The sequence below is a fragment of the Larimichthys crocea genome, chromosome XIV (genome assembly GCF_000972845.2).
Source record: "Larimichthys crocea isolate SSNF chromosome XIV, L_crocea_2.0, whole genome shotgun sequence".
Lineage (NCBI taxonomy): Eukaryota > Metazoa > Chordata > Actinopteri > Sciaenidae > Larimichthys > Larimichthys crocea.
In genome coordinates, this window is record NC_040024.1 from 11,523,839 (window position 1) to 11,543,648 (window position 19,810).

Genomic DNA, 19,810 nt, shown 5'->3' on the forward strand with positions numbered 1-19,810 from the left:
CAAAAAATCTGCAATTTAAGTAAAATTCTCTGTTATTGCAACCTTTGAATAGTGTACTGATACTGTGTAAAGTACTGCTACTAGGCTAATACAGTGATACTAATAATAGGCCTAGCTTTTACAAATACTTTAAAGTAAAATAAAATACAATTAACAAACAAACTATGCTTTAGAATTGTTATTACATAATGCACCATGTTATTACATTTCCTAGAAAATAAAAAAGTTGCAAGTGCATTTTGTAATAATCTTGTCAAAATGTAATAACTTATTACATAATGCGGCAAAGTTCATTACAAAATGCGTTGGGGCAGTTTATTACAAAATGAAATGAAAAAGTTATTACATTTTGGACGTTTATTACAAAATGCGGCTCAACACACCTGTTCCTCACACGGACAGGTTTACCTGCTCACCAATCCACTGTCCTGTGTCGCCACCCAGTGGTAAGATCCCCGAAGTGCAAGAGGAACAGCAAGCAGAGGGGTGGAGACAGGGGAAAAAAAACCGAAGGGAAGAGAATTCAAACGCTCTTCCTGGAAATAGTAGAGAACCCGCCACAACTTCACCACATGACATTTCAGAAAGAAAATGCGACACTCCTTCCTCCGACACCAGCGAGCCCGCATTTCATTCAACAATCCGCGATTTAAGCCCAGAAAGCGGCGGAAAAAAAAATCGCGACCACGCGTTGTGTATCACACCCACGGACACGATCCATCGCCACATTTTCCCGTGCATTTTTTTTTAGAAAACGTGTAACCGAGATGAACGCGATTGGGGCGATTGCGACATCACCAACTCCAGACCTACCTTCCCGTAAACTATTCCTTCCTTACCGTAAAAAACATGACATCACCGACGCCAGGTTCAATGTGAAATTAGGGGGAAACAGACACAAGAGCAGTCAGCAGCACAGAAACATGAAACTGCTGCAGTATGGAAACTTATGGGCCCTATTCATGTAAAGTTAGAGTTGTGTAGCCCATTATACCGTATACGCATATATTATATAATGCGATCGCATCATCTCCTTTACACAATAATACAGCTGCATAGTGTTTCTATTTTGCTATATCTTGAGGTTGTTCCCAATCCAGAGATACAAATAATCTGTAGTGGCTCGTATTATTTGTTATGTTGGCCGTGTTCTTTAAAGATTTATAACAGGATGATGATACTGTAGTTCAGGTTGTTTTCAGTGGAGTCCGATTGGCTCCCCTGTTACAATTAGGTAACACGGGCTGTACGGGCTCACATGTCAGCATGTATTCCTGCCAGTCATACTGTGCTTACCTTTTATGTGCAATCCAAAATGTTGCTGGGGAGGTGCCGTGCTGACTCTTCGGAGTGGAATAGTGGAAAATCTGCAAAGCACTCCATCTCCTTTTCTCAGCCATGGATGACGCAGCCCCCTAAAAAAGCCCTCTCCCAAAAAAAAAAAAAAAAAAAAAAATCCATTCAACATCCATAACGCGTTTTTAGGTGCAAACGTCGACACGGGAAGCACTGCTGTACACGCACATAGATCACAGAGCAGGCTGAGAAAACGTGGATGTGTTCGCCCATGGGCAAGGCATGACGGATAGACTCATCACTGCTCTTGCATCTCTGCACAGTCATATCGTCTTTCTAAATGATTGCACAGCTCGTTTCCTCCTCTGAAGACCATCTGGTAAAAAAATCGCCAGCTCCTGTTAGGCAGCGGGTGTTGCAATGGGCACGGAATCCCTAATCATCCAAAAAAACACAAACTGATATCCATTTCCTAGAGAGGAATGGTCCGCTGCGATCAGAGCAGGCAGTCCTTAAAGAAATTGCGCAGTTTTTATTCCATTGAAACGGAGACTCTTTCCCTTCTGTCCCCGTTGAAAGGCTCTTTCCCTTCCTCCTACTCCCTCCCTCCTCTCGCTTTCTCTCTCCTTCTCTCTCTTCCCTCATGCAGGTTTATTTTCGGTGGAAGAGTCTCGGACATTAACTGCCCCGCCTCCATAGTCACTGGCAAACACACTGTGCAACTTGTCCAAATTCCATTATTAACTACTATTCAATGGAGAACAACTGGACCCCAGGTTTTCCCCCTAGAACTATTTGGTTCAAGAGTGAAACTCTCGGTTGGAGGTGGTTTCTAAGGGGGCCAAGAGCCACTTGAGGAATCAAAAGTTGTGCTTTAGAGATGTCTGGTAATCTTGTCAGGTCCTTGTCATTTCCCAAGAAACTGAAAACTAGGGCAAGAGCATGTTGGGAAATCAAATTAAAGCACAAAGCAAAGCGATCAAGGCCAGTAGCTCTCACACAGAGGTTTGCTTGGCTCCCCAGGGTGCTTCAAGTGTTGTCAGGGGGGCCCTAGCAAACTAAGCAGATTGATTTAATTTCACTGGTAATACATTCAATGTGATTAGACATTTCCCATCAATGATGCACAGGCCTGCAGAGAATATATCATATGTTGATACATGAAGACGTCTGGATCCCCTCATCGCAGATATTCAATGAATGTCTACATTTCTTCAAAAGGCAGGAATTTTTAGAAGTGGCTGTTTTACAGTTTCTGAGTGGATAAGCAGATGGAAGGAGTTGGCTTTCGATGCCCTCAAGGAGTGAATATTTCTGCGGACTGGGAGAATTTAAAAAGCTTGGCTCTAATCTAATGCTAATATAATATGCAGAGATACCGCCTCCTACAGAATGATAAACACTTCTTGAAAAAAGCGTAGCAGCCATAAAACTTTACAATACAATAATACAAATCTAATTCACATGTAGGACAGGAGGCTTAATTACCACGGCATAATGAATCCATCTAAACTGTGTCCACACCACATTTACATTCTACTTCATTTTTATTCATAAAACACCTCCCAAGTCTGATATTTTTGTTACAACCAGGCCTGAGAATAAACCAATTTGAATTTGAATTCAGCAGGTTGCCGAGTGCCCCCCTCCATCTCCCACCCGACCAGAGACCACTAGTGTACACACACACACACACACACACACACACACACACACACACAGACCTGGGTCTGATAAAGAGGCTCTTAAACCCTGAGGAAGTCTGTGTTCAGTCTTTCAGGGGGACAATCCTTACGTCTGAATACAACCTTGAACTCAGCCCCCCCCCCCACCTCCTCTCTGGTTCCCCTCTCTCATTACTGGACTATTCTTCCTCCCGGCTCACTTTCTCCAGGGTCCTTCTCTTGTTTTTCTCTCCCTCTCTTTCAGGAGTTTGGGCTGAGTTCTTTCCAGTGGGGAAGTCCGGGCCTTCTTTCTCTCTCTCAAAATGCTGACTGACTCCAAACGTCTTGTCTGCGACGCTTCATTAGAATTCATTTATTTGAATAGGTTCATTTCTCCTTCAGTCGCTCCCTCCCTCCCTCTGTCCTCTTTTTCAGCTTGGGGGAAGCGTGTATTAGCATGAAAATATCTTTTACCTCACCTTGATTAAATGCATTGTTTGCATGTGTGCCTGCATGTGTGTGTCAAATCAAGGATGAATCGAATTTCCACAAAGTAAAAATATTCTTTCACTTAAAGACATGGACCTACCAGGAACTGTAGTTTTTATATTGTATTTCCAGGACTGTGTGGTCAAAGCCAGGAAGTAACATATCACAGACTTCATTATAACTTTGGAAATGAGGACTGTCTTCATGTAAGTGCTTTGTCAGTTCTGTTATGTTAACACTGAATAGATGAATAACAGCTCATCAGATTACCATCAAATTCAGTGAGCACAGCGGCCACTTACATGACCAGACAGTCACTTGATCCAGATGTTGAAGAAGCAAGTTTCCAGTAAAAAACAACACTTCACTGTAGATTCCCTGTGTGTGTGTGTGTCAGTGTGTTTATGTGTGAGCAGGGTAAAAAGGGGGTCAGCATGGAAAGACTGATGCGTGTCTGTGAAAAGGAGTGAATAATCAGTCAGATGGCGGCAGAGAGGGGAAACAAAAAAGAAAGAAGGGTGGAAGAAACCTTGCCAGATCTGTGTCAGACTGACTTCAAAGAGTTAAGGAGTGACTCAGTCCATTTATTGGTAAGCCCCAGGTGTGAATACCTGCTTCATGGAATCCAATACATTTCAGAAGTAACACACAGTTTTCATTGGCTGTCTATTGTAGACCTGTGGCCTTTAAAACACGGCCACACATGAGGATATTATCAAATTTTATCAACAGCTTATACAGTAAGAAACAGCTAAAATAATAAATAATATTGTGTCAGTGTCAATGTGTGAGTGTGTGTGTGTTTTAAGGCCTTCAGTTGTCCAGGCTCATGAGAAGAGCAGTCCCTCTCTTGATCCAGTGGTCTGGGGTCACAGCTCCAGATTTGAGCTCTACACTGACCACAAAAGATGCTCGGCCTGCCCCGCCCGAACGCACGGGGAAGTAGTAACAGGGACACAGGTACATACCTACACACACACACACACACACACACACACACACGAGAGAGAGACAGTGTTTAAGACAGACAGAGTTTAAGATAGCGAAACCACAGGGCATGACATCACAAACTTATACAAACAGAAAGAGAAACCAAAGATAGAATAAAACAAGAGAAAACAAAAATAAAAAAAGAACGGATGGAAAGAGAGACGGAGGGATGAGTAAAGAAATTCCTGAAAAAGAAAATGTCTCAAAGAACTCACTCTTGGACGTCTTCTTGCGGTTTTCCACAGGTTTGAAGTGGATGGTGGGAATAGGACAGACCATCTGCATGGGTTCAGCTTCCACCAGACAGGAGTTCTTTTTATCCCAACCAGCCCCTTCCAGGTACAGACCTCTGATAAAAACTCCATCCTGGAGGAAGGGAAGAGGCGGGGAGGGGTAACGTGAGACATACAGACACTTGTTTGGAGGTGACATGTTGTGTAGAGCTTTGAAAAAAATGTTTATGACAAACAGCCATGTCAATTAGGTAATGAAACTGAGAGAGGAAAGAGGAGGGGGAGGACTATGGGAGGGGGAAAAAGGAAGAGGAAAAGAGGAGCGAGCCTGGAAGGAAGGAAAGAGGAGAGGAAAAACAGGGGTGGCACAGAGTGAGGGAAGAGATTGGGCCAAAATTGCAAAGGGGAAAGATGGTCACAAGAAAAGGAGTTAGAGGAGGGAGGAGAGACATGACATACAAAGAAAGAGGGAGGGAAGTAGAAGATTGGCAGAGAAAGGGGAAGAGAGGTGAAAAAAGAAAGATCAGTTTGGACAGAAGGAAGTAGAGTCAGAGTCAGAGAGCTAAAAAGAAGCAAGAGGGAAGCAGCACAAAAGACAGGAAGGGCTGGGGGTGTGCACTGGTTTTGGAGTAGCAGAGGGAGATAAAATGGAGAAAGAAAGAGAGGAGCGAGGGGAGGCACAGAGGAGTTGATATATGAAGAAAGAGTAAAATAAGATGAAGAAAGTGAGGAATAAAGAATTGCAGTGATGAAGTGGCAGTAATCTGACAAATGAAAACATTTTCCTCCAGTGTCAAAATTTGAATTGTAAAACTGCTTTGTAAAAATAAAATAAAAAAGAAAATGCAAGAGAAGATTTGAGAGGAAGAGGAAGAGAGTGGCACACAGTGGTGTGCTGCTTTGAATTGAAAATTCAGGAAAAAACCACACAGAGTCAATGTTTGAGCAGAAATGAAAAATGTGATGGGAAGTGGCGATGACAGCTGAAAGCTAATGGCTCAGAAAACTGGCTAGTTTATGGAAATCTGTATGGAAATGTGCATATAGGGAGTCACCTTGGGCGGGTAAAGGAGGTTGCTGTCATCTAAAGTGGACACTATAAACTCCCAAGACAGCGTGTCCACTGATATCTGCAAGAAGATTTTCACGTGTTAAACGCTGTTATTATCACCAGTGCAAAAGTCCATTTGTTGCAGTAGAGCTGTATTAGCATAGCTTTCTCATATGAACAGAGTGACTGGCAGGCATGAGTGCATATCTGTTGGATACATTACTCAAGTTTCTTAATGTAACAACACTAAGTGCGGTGGTTGTTGGCTGTGAGATGCTGAGAGGCTGAAATTAATGTATGGACTCAAAGGAGTGAGAGAAAAGAGTGTGCAGCAGGCTGGCTGTGCCAAAACAGCACAGGGCAGTGACTGCAGTGTTTCCCAGGGTGTTTATATGTGTACTATGTGTGCTGTGAATAAAACAGAACATAACTGACATTGAAAGTTATGAATTGTCACGCAAACATCTTGTAGTTCTTATTTTGTTCATCTTTCCCAGTTTAATCTTAAGTTGTAGACATGTAGTTGTTTTGGGTCTGGGGAACATCTATATATATCTATATTTGAATATATATCAATCACAAATAAGACATTACAAGCAGTGTTTCATTATATAACTGTCTTTGTGCATGTGATTGTGTGAACTCTCACGTTGTGCTGTCGAGCAGAGGACTGCAGCACAGCAGTGAGGAAACCGTTGGGAAAGGTGAAGCCGGACAGCCAGAACAAGTTGGGGGGCTGGGCCGTCTCTGCCCAGCGTGCAAACTGATTGACTCGCTGGCAAAGATCCCTGGTCCATGCTGCCAGGGGCTTGAGTGAGGGGTACGCCTAGTGGACAGAGAGAGAGAGAGAGCGACGCAGAGAGAGTGAGAACGAGACATGGCAAATCTACAGTCATTTCATGCTTCCAGCTGTTGGCATCCATTCACAATGGGAACGGGTTCAGGACAGAGCAACAGCACAGAAGTCTTATCGACACATGTACAGAGATGGGTGTAGTCAGGTGTTAATATATTTTTCATTTCTAATATGGCAACTTTTGCTCCCTTTGGTTGTCATAATTTGTAGAGAACCACAGATGATGATTCTAAAGGATGATATGGAACAATCAGCGGTCCCAATTTATTATGTAGTATTTAATAATTATCATTATACACAATAATCATTAAGTATTTATGTAGTATTATCATGTAATGAGATAGGGAGAAAGGCCAGCCAAAAATCTGACACAGTTGAACAATCTGACAAAAGTTAAAACTGCATATGTTGTCTGACAGTTAGATAGTACAAAAAAATATCCAAAAAAGGTTGGCACATTGTATAAAATGTATGAGCTTGGGCCCACAGAAGGTGGCAGCATTTCTGGAGGTGGTTTGTATACAATTTCCTCTTTGCATGGTAGTTTCAGCTCGAGTCTGAGGATGCAGCAATACGTTTTGTTTATGTACAGCGTTTTTGGAAGTGTTCCTTGTGCTGTACGAGAGCTTGCAGATCACGGCCGTCTAATATTCTAATATAGGTTTTCGGCCATGTCCCTTGTGTACACAGATTTCTTTTCAAATTCTCTGAATCTTTTAATGACATTATGTACTGTAGAGGATGAAAAGCCCAGATTCATTGTCTTACATTGTTCTTAAATTGTTGCACTATTTGCCAGACTCACAGAGTGGTGAACCCCTCCCCACAAAGACTCAGCCTCTCTGGGATGCTCTTTTTATTCCCGATCATGTTACTAACCTGTCGCCAGTTATCCTCTGTAATTGCAGGTTCAAAATTTATAAATATGGGGTTTCACATCATCACACTTTATTTCTATTTCAATTTTACACAGCGTGACAACTTTTTTGGAAATGGGTCGTGCAAAGATACATGACAGAACAGCAATTAGACTGACAGTCTCGAGCAGCATTGGTAGCGCACAGTTGTTGCAAAAAAAAATAAGTCTAATGTGTGTGAGAGCATTCCAGATTACTGTGAAGACATTGTTTTAACAACATAACTAATATAAAAAAAAACATGCTAATATTAAAATAACTGTGCTTTGCGTGTATTGTCTGGTTTAGACATTTCCTCAGTGCAGTGTAATTCACTATTCTCCACAGTCAGCCTGGCAGTGTGGTCCTGAGATCAATGAGATCAACTATTTGCTTAATCGTGTTCTATTTTCACAATTAATTACTGTATATCACTAGTCTACTGTCTGACAAAGAGGATCAAAGCATTTTTGCATGTTTGCCACACAGGAGGGAACGACCATGGCATCAGTGACATATCATTACCCTTTAAACATTCACATAAAAGATATGCATGTCTCTTAATTTTTTTTTTTACATGCACATATGCTATACAGTTACTCTCATGCAGAAAAACACACACACACTGACACACACATACATACAGCAGAGCGTTGTGAAGAAACCAGATACAAAATGGCCAGAGACTGAGAAGAAGGCAGGCCAAAATTAAAGCCATGAGTCTGTGAGCTCAGAACTAATGACAGGCTGCCATGCCAAGGAGGGGCGGAGAAGAGAGGGATGAAGGGATGGAGGGATGAATAAGCAGGACAGAGAGTCTATGAGGGGCTGTTGTTGCTGCTTAGACTAGATGAGGCATGAAGACACAGACAGAAAGAAGAGAGCAGAATGGAGGGAACACTAGATGGAAGATAAAAAAAGAAACAAGATGCAGACGGGGATTAATTGGAAGGTGAGTAAACCAACGTGAAACAACACAAAAAGAGAAACAGACCAAGTGGTCAGCAGAATAGGGAAGCTCAGCTGGAGGCAGCAGCCCTAATAGTCGTGCAATACTCCTATAAAAGGAAATAGATACAGTACGCACACTCACACAGATGCACATACGGTACATCCAGCAGTAATAAGCCGCTGGCTAGAGCACAATGAGCTCAGAGTCTTTTTAGGAAAGTGGAGCAGGCCTTGGAAGGTTTACTTTGCTTATTACACTACGATTAGCCCACAGACGCTGGCTTTGTTCAGCCATCGTAGGCCAAGGTATGCTCCACCTGATGAACAGCTACTCATAAATACATGCACGCGCACACACACACACACATCCGCATACATGCTTTCATGCACAGCGCATTACAAGGACAGAATCAGACACTTGAAGATAAACACGAACTACCCCGAATGACCCCGGCTCACACACACATTCCACTGACTCATACACTACACACACACACACACTTGTAGCCAAAATCTTTTCTAGCCCCTTGACCCGAGTCGACAGCACCCTGTGTTCTTTCCCCACTGTAAAGAGGTCCAGTGATAATGAAGCCAGAATGGAGGTTCAGACAGAATTACAGCTGGAATGCTGCCACATCACTGTGTGTGTGTGTGTGTGTGTCTGTAGTTGAACAGAGGAGAACAATAAGTGTGTGTCTGTGCAGCCAGGCAGAGTGATGGATAAATACACCTTTAATAACAGACCAGTGAGTCAGTAAAGAGACAGACCTGCAGCTGTTTGACGAGGTGAAGTAAGCAGAATAGATAGTGAGCGTTGATCAGATCACAATCACAAAGATCAATACACTAGCAGTGAAAAACTGAATGCTCTGTTAAAGGGCAGCACACCACAGAAATCTGCCGTACTTGTAGAGAAAGAGAGACAGACTTAGCTGAAAAACGAAGTCAGAATACGTAATGGAAAAATAAACATAGCTGTCTGTCTGTATTGAGACATTATCTGTGAACCTTACAGATACATGCTTGGTCAATACTTGATTATACAGCACAGTGCGGCCAAACCTATTAAAACTGCATTTGTTTCACTGTTTACCTTGGATGTGCTTTTGATTTGCTACCTTTTCCAAAGCATTCATTTTAGAATTTAATCCTGAGTCAGCACAGTCTTTTTTGTTTTGTTGTTCAAGTCCACTCAGTTCCCCAAAGAGCAGCCTCAGTCTCGATATTATTGATCCTTACAGCACTTCTTCTTCTTCAATTCTCTGTCTGCCCACCTTATGCACTAAGATAAAAAGGAAGGCAGCAGGTGCAGTCTCACTTCTCACTTCAGGTCTCACCTCATACTGCATGTGCATCACACTTCCAGTATGTGCGTGTGCAATGTTTACACTTTGTAAGAAGCAAGAAGTTGAAAATTATGCTAAGGAGAAAACCAGAGAATAAATGAATCCAGTAAAGTACATTTACATGTTGTTACATTTTCTGTAACTTTTTAATGATAACATGTATTACTGTGGATGCACTGTGTGTGTATGTGTGTGTGTGTGTCTGGCACCTTCTCCCACAGCGGTGGTACACGGGCGTCATAGATGCAGTGGAAGGTCTCCTCCAAGCTGGATGACATCACCACAAAGCCTTTGATCCCTTTCTCCAGCTCCACCAGGGACAAACTAACAAACAAAATAACAACACGTCTGTCATTTTTTAGCCCATTTTTCTCTACGTGTTTAGTAGTCACTGCTTCCCAGTCTGTACCATGCACACACAGTGATACAAACAAACAGGCTAAAGATTGATTGCTGATCATTTTATACTGGAGCCAACACAAGCAGTAGAAGTTTGCTTGAGTTGTGGCTGCCAGGATATTTGTATACAGTTAAACATTTCTCCACTGCCTGCTGTTGCACCTCTTGAAAATGGTTTGTTTTAATGTTTGTATTGCAATCAAATACACTTGGGTGAACCCACTAGTTCCCAACCTGGGAGTCTTGAGCTCGCTAGCTTCACGGGAGGTCATGAGACCCTCTTGATTTTAAGGTTAGTAGGAAAACAAAACAAAAAAATTATACAATAGGCCTAAATGAAACTGTTATTTGTAGCTTATTATTAAAGTTAAAGAAAACCTCACAGGACGAGGGCACAAGGAAGAAACACAAACTAAACACAAGCTATGTGAAACAGCTTCTTCCTGCATTAGAAACGGATTTAAAACAATCAAAGAACTCCTAGAACAATGGCAAAGCATCATGAAGAAGAAAACTGAATTGAATTTTTTCAAAAAAATAAGCCTATTGAGTATGTATGAAAACATAATATAGACAAGGAATTGAATAAAAACATCAGGAAAAGTAGCATCTAATGCAAAATTCACAGGAAATAATTCATCCAAATCGCTTGTTTCACACAAACCTACAGTTATTTCATTTACTATTTGGGCTAATTGTTGTTGTCATCAGTTGTTCTCTATTGTTATTGTTGTGCACTACATATAATATATAAAATGTGGTCACTTAAGGAAAAAAGTTGGGAACCACTGGTTTGACCACAATGTTGGTAAATCATCTTGGAAGAGTTTGACCAGACATCATGAATTCCTGACTGTAACTCTATAAATTGTCGCTTGCAGTTAATTTTATTTGGAAAACAAGCTAATGTCTTCCCAAGACACTGAATGTACAGCACTCTTTTCCTTGACACATAAAGGCATGCTTACTATAACACATATGGCTAGCTGAGAAAAGGCCAAAGAAACACAGAGTTCATACATAATGGTGTCCAGTAGGGAGTTGTATCTCTGGATCTCTTGCAGCAGGACCACATTAAGCGGCGAAGGATTGTCCTGGAGGAGTGACCTGGTGCGCTCGTAGTCAATCAGTACTGGGATCTTTCCACGAATGTCTGCCAACAGCTCTAATACCTGGAAGCACCAATGAAAAGACGCACAACAGCAGACGAGACAGGTTAACTTACAAAGGCACTGCTGACACGCAAGTATTTGCAGCGAAGAAACTGCAGAGTCAGATCATGGAGCTGCATAAAGGACAATAGTTCAGGCTGTGACTGTTGACAGTCATCTTTTCCAAAACACACACACACACACACACACACACACACACACACACACACACACTCAAACATACTCCAACAACCACAAGAACCACTAAAAATGAGTTGGGTGATGAGATTGCATTGCTGAAAGTCATCAGCTGGACCACTTACATGTAATTTGTCTCCACCATTACACGACTGTAACATTCACTTACATGTAATTTGTCTCCACCATTACACGACTGTAACATTTAAAACACTGAGAAAAATCCGAGCCATTGTTATACAGCCAGTTTGTTTTAATGGAGAACACAGAACTGGTGATGGTTTCAGAGGGACCAGAAAAAAATAATGTTCTGTTAAACTCAAAACAAAGCAATATCTGGCTTGACCTCAGCGGTTATAAGCTACATAGAATAGGAGATAAAACTACACCTGAATGCAAATCTTTCCATACAGAGGTGATTAAAAAGATGTTCTATGTGTGTGGGAGTTCTGTTGAATACAATCTGAGTTATAGTTAAATAAGTGTCCTGACCTTTGTGGACTAACAAAACATTTATTATTTCAGTTTAACTTTCAATTCTGAAGCATCTAACCTGTCCTGATCCCCAAACAGAAGCACAGATTCATAGATCTGTATCTTATTACACTGATGACCATCTGTCAGTGTTATGTAACCATATGGACGTCTCAGTATTGCTGGGAAATAGCTGTCAAATATAAACATTGGCTTCATGAAGAGAGCCCATTCAAGCTAATTGCTCTGAGTATTGACTGGTCTGCCTCAAAAACAGACTTGGCACTGACACTACGGCCATGACTACAGCCATGCCAAAACATTTGAATCACAGACTCTTTGTGGCATGTTATATGCAGTGGTGGAAAAGAATGATCAGTATGTGAGCAAGCTGCTGTGTAGGCAATGTTTAACCCACACAAGCCCCTTCCAAACAAAGAAGAAGAAGGAGAAGAAAAAAAAACCCTGAGCACTGGGGAGGTGAGGAATACACCTGAAGTTAAGATGCTGGGTGTTTTTGCCACCAGGTTTCCCCCTGACCTCACTGCTGACAGATTATATCTTTGTATAAGACAAGCTGGGTTGACAGGTGACATGCCTAAACATGAAAAACATGGTACCCAGATTGGTGAGCATGATGAGTACAACCACAAATACCATAGGTCAGAACTAATCTAACATACGAAAAGGAAAACAGTGTCAGGCATAGTGGTGATAAAACAAGCCACCTTGTAGCTGTAGAGCAAACAGGGTACTGTTACATGTTGAACCTGGCTGGAATGAACACTTGGCTGAAGTCCACACCACTGTGAGGGAGAAGTATTTCACTGTTGCTGATTTAACTGAAGGCGTGATGGTGAAATCTGATGAAATGTTGTAAATGTTATGAAGCTACATGATGATATGACACCATTGCTAAACATTTTAAACTACTGCTATCAGTGTTGATATTTCTGTGTTGTGTTGTGGTGACTACCTTTCCAAGGTGATGGCTTACCTAGGTATGTATTTACATACTATATATTTATATAGTATATACATTCATCTTCAAATTGTATATGCCTTGGGCAGTTAAATACTTATAAAGCAAGAGAGATGCTTGATAATGTCAAACATTTCAGTTGTATGTAGATCATTTTGTTATGTATTCTCAGTGCAATTCTCAAATATAAAACCAACAAAAAGCAACACTTATTAGATTTAAAGAGAATTTTCAAACAACAAACCCCACATACTCAAAATAAAAATGACACTTGTAAAGTGTAAACTATGGTGGAGATAAGGCTGTCTAGTCTAAGTTGTAAGGATGCCACTCAACTCGATCATCTTCACCTTGTCCCCACCTCACCTTATCTTCTCGACTGGGCCTGGCCCCCGCAGCACTGGGATTGGTGACTTGGGGCTGCAGGGAGAGCAGGGTGTCAAACAGCGTCCTGGTCTCCGCGATCTGGCTAGCAATGTCAGCATTAAAGTGCTGGCCAAACACTTCAGGGTGCTCTGTGGACGGCAGCGCGCTGATGTATTCCATGTATGAGGACTGGGGACCGTCACGGGGGATGTAATAGGGTGTTAAGGGGGACAACCTGACAGATAACGGGGAGAGACAGAATACAAAGTCAGAGATATATATTTTGTTTATAAAAATGGTTGAGCAATAATATAACAAAAGTTTAAATGAAGAATTAAATGTTCTGGACTAACTTAATCTGTATATAAATGTTACAATGTGAGTAGTTGGCAGCACACATGAGCACATTTTGAACTTATTTCAGGACAGTGTGAATTCTCTCCTCAGACACCTAATCATATAAATAGCTAGTGCTGCATCTAACCTGTGATACAACATACAAAGACAGTGCATCTTCATTTGTTTCATTACCATCAATAATGTTTCACTGACAGACGGATGGTAAATCTTTTGGAACACAATATTACAGCTATTATTTTTGGCCCGTGCAATAACCAGTGACCTATTTTTCCCTGTAGCGACTATTTTCCTTTCACCAAATGTAATTTGATGGAAAAGTACAATACAGCAATACAAAGACGTTACAATTTAAGATAAGATAGCTTTTGGAAGTGGCCACTGTAGGACACTCGCTGTCCTTCACCACAGCTGAAAACAACCCTGTTCTGCTTGCAGTGCTAGAAAACCTATTCTTCAAATTATACATGCTTTGTGTTGGTTTGAGCTGATAGACTAAACGTTTTTTTAAAGATTTCAACTTAAATATTTGAAGCGGTTGGTTAGAAGGAAACATGATTATTCGATGTGACTGTCTGTATGGGTCTGTTCATTATTTTGTCGATCCATATGTTTTCTGTAACCACTTATCCTCATCAGGGTTGTGGGGTTTGACCCTTTCTATGCATTTTGCTGTTTTTGACAGTGTTCAAATGCAACACTCTGTATTTCTTAAGATGTAATAATCTGGCTGCCCACTTGATGGTGCTGGCACTCTGCGACATGCGAGGCAGTTAAATTGGAAGCTGGAATTTCCCTCCATCAGAGAAAAATGTTTTTTTAGGGTCACCGCATCCATTTAATGACCACCGAAATGTCTCGGAAAGTGCACATCTGAAATATGTACTTTTGTTTTATTGAAACTTAATCATTAGCAGCTTATACTTGAATTCAAGTGTTTACATATATACTAATACAGTGAGATGAGGTACAATAAATATGTGTGTGTTACAGTGTCTTACTTAAAGAAGGGCTGGTTTATGGCAGCATCACAAAAGTAATCATTGATGTACGTTGTTAGAAGACGTCTGTCCCAGTCGTCTGTGACATGACCTCCATAGTTGACCCCGGCAATGAGGTACTTCAGTGCATCCCAGGGAATCTCCTCATACTCATCCAGGTACAGACTCAGCAGACTCTCACTCACCTAGGGGGGGTGTCAGACAATCAATCAATGTGTAAGAGTCTAAGTCTAAGTCAGTTTAAGTAAATATGTTCTGCTGTAGAAAGTAGGCAGAAACAGTATAAATAGACAGGAGAGGAAGAAATGTTACCAAATACAATATGTGGGATTCAGTTTCATGTATTAGTTTAAATCCATGATTGTCATTCAGTAGTCCAAATGACCCACAATCTGACATGGTATAAGACATTTTGAATGAGTCTATATTTGTAATTTGAGCATTTAGAGCCAAATTATCAACCACAGTCACTTCACTTCCATCATAACCATTACCACATTACCACCAAAAACATCTTCTCTGGACTGAACAAGAGAGTAATCTTTCTATTTTTGCTCTGTTCTTTCCAACAGCTGTCACCGTTTCCTTCAGTATCAGATGAGGTCCTGACCTCAAAGTCGGAATCGTTGAAGCCATAGACAATGTTCCAGCCCATCTGTAAAAACTTCTTCCTTTCCAGCAGGATGCTGTGAAAAAAGCAGAGGGAGAAGAGCAGCTTCCTGTAGAGGACAGGTTTTAAGCAGCGGCTGAACTGAGCCTCCGTCACCAGCTGGTACAGACGCTTCATGTTGGCTTTCACACCCTGAGGACAACAGAGGTCAGTGATGTGTAAGCAAATAAACCTCAACATTGTGCATAACGCAAATATTTATGTAGTTTAGATTTCTTAAGTCTGGAACATGCACCTTTGGTGGCTCAGTGGTCATCTTGATGCCAGCCTGCAGGATGGTAATGGGGAATTCAGGGTGTGGTGAAGAGCTGAGCCAGAGTCTGAAGTTTGAGTGGGGCTGCTGCACCTGTAGCTGCTCCACCAACTTGTCCAGCTCAGGCATCCATGAGAGAGAGAGGTGGCAGTTTGCAAGGAACACCCAATGACCTGGGCACAGTAAAAGATGGTATTCAACATTCACTGCTAAGCAACAGAATAAATCAGTCTAAAGAGTCTAAAGAGCAAGCGTGTCGTACCATTCTTGACGCCCTCCTCTATCATGCTCTTGGCGATGGGGGCCTGTCCCTGACCCAGAGAGAGAGCATGAAAGTCTTTGCTCCTGCCAGAGGCCTCAGCCAGCTGCAGCAGGGCTCCTGTGGGGTCCACTCCAGGAGACAGAACAAAGATTAGAGGAGTCCTACAGGTGGATTCCTCCACAACCTGTGGAGAGAACAAAGAAAGTGAGAGTGAACGAGCCAGCGTGGTGTGACACACTTGACACCTCGAATTACAATCGACACAATCGAATTATACAAATTAAATGTATAAAACGTTATTTTCATTAAATTCTTCACAATAATTATTCAGGACAGAAGATGCAACAGGGATTAAATGCATAGCAGGGTGACACTCACAGCCTTCATGTCAAGAACAGGTGGCTCCACAAATTGAGGGCCGAGGTTCTTAACAATGAAAGAGGTGACGCACAAGGAGACACGGTCCTGGCGCAGGGAGCGCACTATCAGCATCTTCTGGAGCTCATTGCAGGTATTCTCCCAGTCAACTAGAAAAAAACCCCAGAAAGAGTGGTGATGGAGACATGATTAACGTGACGTGGATTATTAAGCGAGTTGAGCAAACAGAAAGTAAAAATAGTAGTGAACAAAGGATATAAATGAAGCTGAAAGAAATTTACCCGTGGCAAAATGTAATTTATACTGAGCCGAACATTGTCAAATCTAATTTCTACTATTTCGCTTTTCTGTGATTAAATTCTGTGGTTTAGGAACACTTTCATGAAGCTGACTTAGACTTTTCTTAGGACTAAAAAAAGGACACCCATTGTTCCTAATGGGAAGAATTCTCTTCAGTAACACAGTCCAAAAGAAAAAAAAAAAAAGTTCCCACAACCCGCTCACAGACCTGGTAGTGTGGCATTCTCTGGCTCAGCACTGGTGAACCAAAGGTTCCAGTCTCTGGGGTGCTGTTCAAAGGAGACCATGATGCCATGGAAGTTGGGCAGCTTATCCAGCTCTGTGATGTTGTCCCAGCTGGAGTCTGCCAGCCAACTGGTACAGGGGTTGTCCATCTGATCCTCCTTATCAAGTACCTAAAAACATGTCCAACACCTATCAATTAATCAGTAGTCAAACTATCCTAAACTATTAATAAATAGACCAAACACATCAATCAGACAGTATCAGACCGGACCCAGGGGATATTAAGAAATTCATTTAAATTTAAATACATATCAGTATGTATTTTAGGGCAATAGGTGTGTTCTAAGTATTTGAAATTAAAACATTGTATCTTGTTGAATTCACCTCAAATCAAATTAGGCAAAACAAGATGTTTGTGTGTGTTCTGTGTTTTCTTACAAGTCCTCCTCGGAGAAAGAAGTTGTACTCATCCATGTTGAGTTTGCCAGCCACCTCCAGGATTTTGGCACACATCTGGAAGCTGAAGAGCAGCTTGTGAACCTCAAAAAGACCACGACACGTGTACCTGCAGAGGATAACACACAGAGTTAGCTAGAGTTACTCCACAGACATAGTCTTTGTTTCTAACTGAGTTCATAAGTGGACTGGTAAGTACCTTTCTATAACATTAAGGGCTATGATACTACAGTATGTCCACAGTTAATTTTAAGGTACAGTATACCTTCCATTTTTAAACCTCTAAATAGAGTATAACCACAGAAATTCCTATTCCCACAATATTTAGATATTTGAAATATTTGCTCAGGGCTGTCCACAAAATGCACAGCTGGCAGTTTGATCCCTGCGTCCACCAGTCCACATGTGAAAGTGCTGGGCAAGGCACTAAACGTCATGTTGCTGACTGATTCCCACTTACTCTGCATGAAGACATGACTCATGAAAAGGGCCTCTCTTAATGCTCTTGCTTACCTGTACACTGCATGTGTGTGATAATCGTTGAGGTTGGCAATCCTTTCCTCCAGCTTGTGGCTGCGCTTGCTCTTTTCCATGCTGAGGTTGAACAGGTTAATGTAGGCATCCAGTGAGAACTGGTACATTGGGTCAATGCGGCCCATGTCGTTTAGGATGAAGAAGAGAATGGAGGCTCGCTGGGCACATGGACGGTAGGCCTGTTAAGAGAGAGCACTTTTAGTTTTATACACATACTCTATACAAATGAGCCATTTTCTTGATCAATTACTCCCTAAAAATGTATGCTAAAATGAAAGGCTAATCATAATTTTTAAAACCCAGAGACGGCTTGTGATTGCTTACTTTGTCTTACCAATGGTCCTAATTAGCCTAAAATCCCCAATCCCTTCATCCATACACCTCACCTCTCTAGCAGAGTCGATCTTTATCTCGGTCTGTTCACTGCTCTCCAGCTGCTCTGAAACCTCGGTGGCTGTCACTTTGCTTGTCTGCAGGGTGTTGACCAGCTGCACATCATCCAGCAGGGAGCCAGTCGCCTCATTCAGCAGCCTGGTAGAGTAGACACACACATAAAACATAAAAAAAACCTAAACAAATAAATACAGTAAAACACTGGAAACAGTCTCCTCAGTGAGTCAAAGAAATGTTATAATTGTAGATTCTCTTCATCTTAACGAGGTAGGTAGTTTACAACATCTACTAATATGTAATAATAATCTATGTATGTTTTCGAAACAGACAGCTGAACAACCTGAGGATCTCATCCTCCAGCTCCTGCAGACTTCTCTTGCCAGAAGCAATGCTGATCACCAACGAGTCTTTCTGTTCTTCTAGCTCTGGACGTTCCTTACGCACCACAATTCCCAGTAGTTGGTCTTCCAGACCCTGCACATACACACAAACAGACAATTAAAGAATTTAAGGCAGCAGCTCATACTCCCAAACTGTATGTGCCCGTTTTCGACAGACACACACTCGTAGAGATTTACACGATAATAAACTAGAGACAAAACACGCAGAAGACACATTCAGTCACAGACATACATGTGTCGCACACACACACCTGCTCCTTGACAGCAAAGTTGACTATGGTGGTCTTTGTGGAAATCTCTGGAGTGTAGTGGGGGTTGGACAGCTTGGTGGTGATGTAGAAACGAAACTCTGGATTGTACTCCACCTCCTTATCACCCAGCTTCAAGAGCAGCCTGCCACCTGGAAAAAAAGTGCACACAGATGTACACACATACACACCCTTCATATTTAACTGAAGATATACTTCAGAAATCCAATTTGTGAATTTGTTTGTGTGTGTGCGTGTTTGTGCATGTGTGCGCGTGTGTGTGTGTGTGTGTGTGTGTGTGTGTGTGTGTGTGTGTCTGACCTATCTGTGTCAGGGACTTGTTAAGAACTGGGTTCAAAGAGGGCTCCAACTCCTCCTGGACATTCTGCAGCAAAACAGGATTCCCAAACTGGATGGCATTCTCCAGCACCCTCAGGTAGTCTGGCATTTGAAAGTCTATTACTTTCAGACCCTGCACATGTGGACACACATAAATGGTATATTTTATAAAGCAAAATACTGGAAGGCAATCTTCCTAAGTCAGTCCTGGAATCTGATCTGATGAAGTGTACTTTGATATTTCAGAAGAGGCAGCTTCATGAGGAGACATTTATAAACAAAAGTCATATGGTCTAGTTTGTGAGGACTTTTTTTTGTGGTTATACTTTTTTCCTGTAATGAAACACAGGGAACTGTGGTGAACTGTAAGATGTTTTAAGGTGGAAAGTCAAGCAAATTACTGTTAAAAAAAAGTTTGATTTGAAAATAAGGAACTTGGGGGGGAAAAAGAATAGACAGATTGAGATAGACAGACAGACAGAAAACGGCTATAAAAAGAGAAATAGTCTTCAAGATAAAAAATAGCACTCAAAAAACACTGCACTCGCAATCTGCTGTTTTATTGCCGGAGTTCAATTATCCCTAAATGTCACGCAGTGACAACAGAGCACAAAGAAAAGGAAAGTAAAAGGTCAGAGACACCAAAAAGGG

At 41.7% G+C, this 19,810-nt stretch overlaps 1 protein-coding gene across 2 annotated transcripts in view; it reads right to left on the reverse strand.

The window, feature by feature from the left end:
• Positions 1-3,846: 3,846 nt before the first annotated feature.
• Positions 3,847-19,810, reverse strand: part of dnah2 (dynein, axonemal, heavy chain 2) — a 52,317-nt gene continuing 36,353 nt past the window's right edge. For both annotated transcript variants that reach the window (XM_027288174.1, XM_027288175.1), the window contains exons 71-89: positions 19,142-19,292; positions 18,824-18,972; positions 18,512-18,645; positions 18,165-18,309; positions 17,758-17,957; positions 17,227-17,353; positions 16,772-16,958; positions 16,264-16,412; positions 15,886-16,069; positions 15,606-15,796; positions 15,311-15,502; positions 14,701-14,885; positions 13,343-13,577; positions 11,192-11,343; positions 9,982-10,096; positions 6,373-6,549; positions 5,728-5,802; positions 4,655-4,805; positions 3,847-4,417 (exon numbers count right to left, since the gene is read on the reverse strand). In XM_027288174.1, the coding sequence (XP_027143975.1) occupies positions 4,263-4,417; positions 4,655-4,805; positions 5,728-5,802; positions 6,373-6,549; positions 9,982-10,096; positions 11,192-11,343; positions 13,343-13,577; positions 14,701-14,885; positions 15,311-15,502; positions 15,606-15,796; positions 15,886-16,069; positions 16,264-16,412; positions 16,772-16,958; positions 17,227-17,353; positions 17,758-17,957; positions 18,165-18,309; positions 18,512-18,645; positions 18,824-18,972; positions 19,142-19,292 (3,054 nt within the window). In that variant the 3' untranslated portion in view covers positions 3,847-4,262. The remainder of the gene's footprint in view (positions 4,418-4,654; positions 4,806-5,727; positions 5,803-6,372; positions 6,550-9,981; positions 10,097-11,191; positions 11,344-13,342; positions 13,578-14,700; positions 14,886-15,310; positions 15,503-15,605; positions 15,797-15,885; positions 16,070-16,263; positions 16,413-16,771; positions 16,959-17,226; positions 17,354-17,757; positions 17,958-18,164; positions 18,310-18,511; positions 18,646-18,823; positions 18,973-19,141; positions 19,293-19,810) is intronic.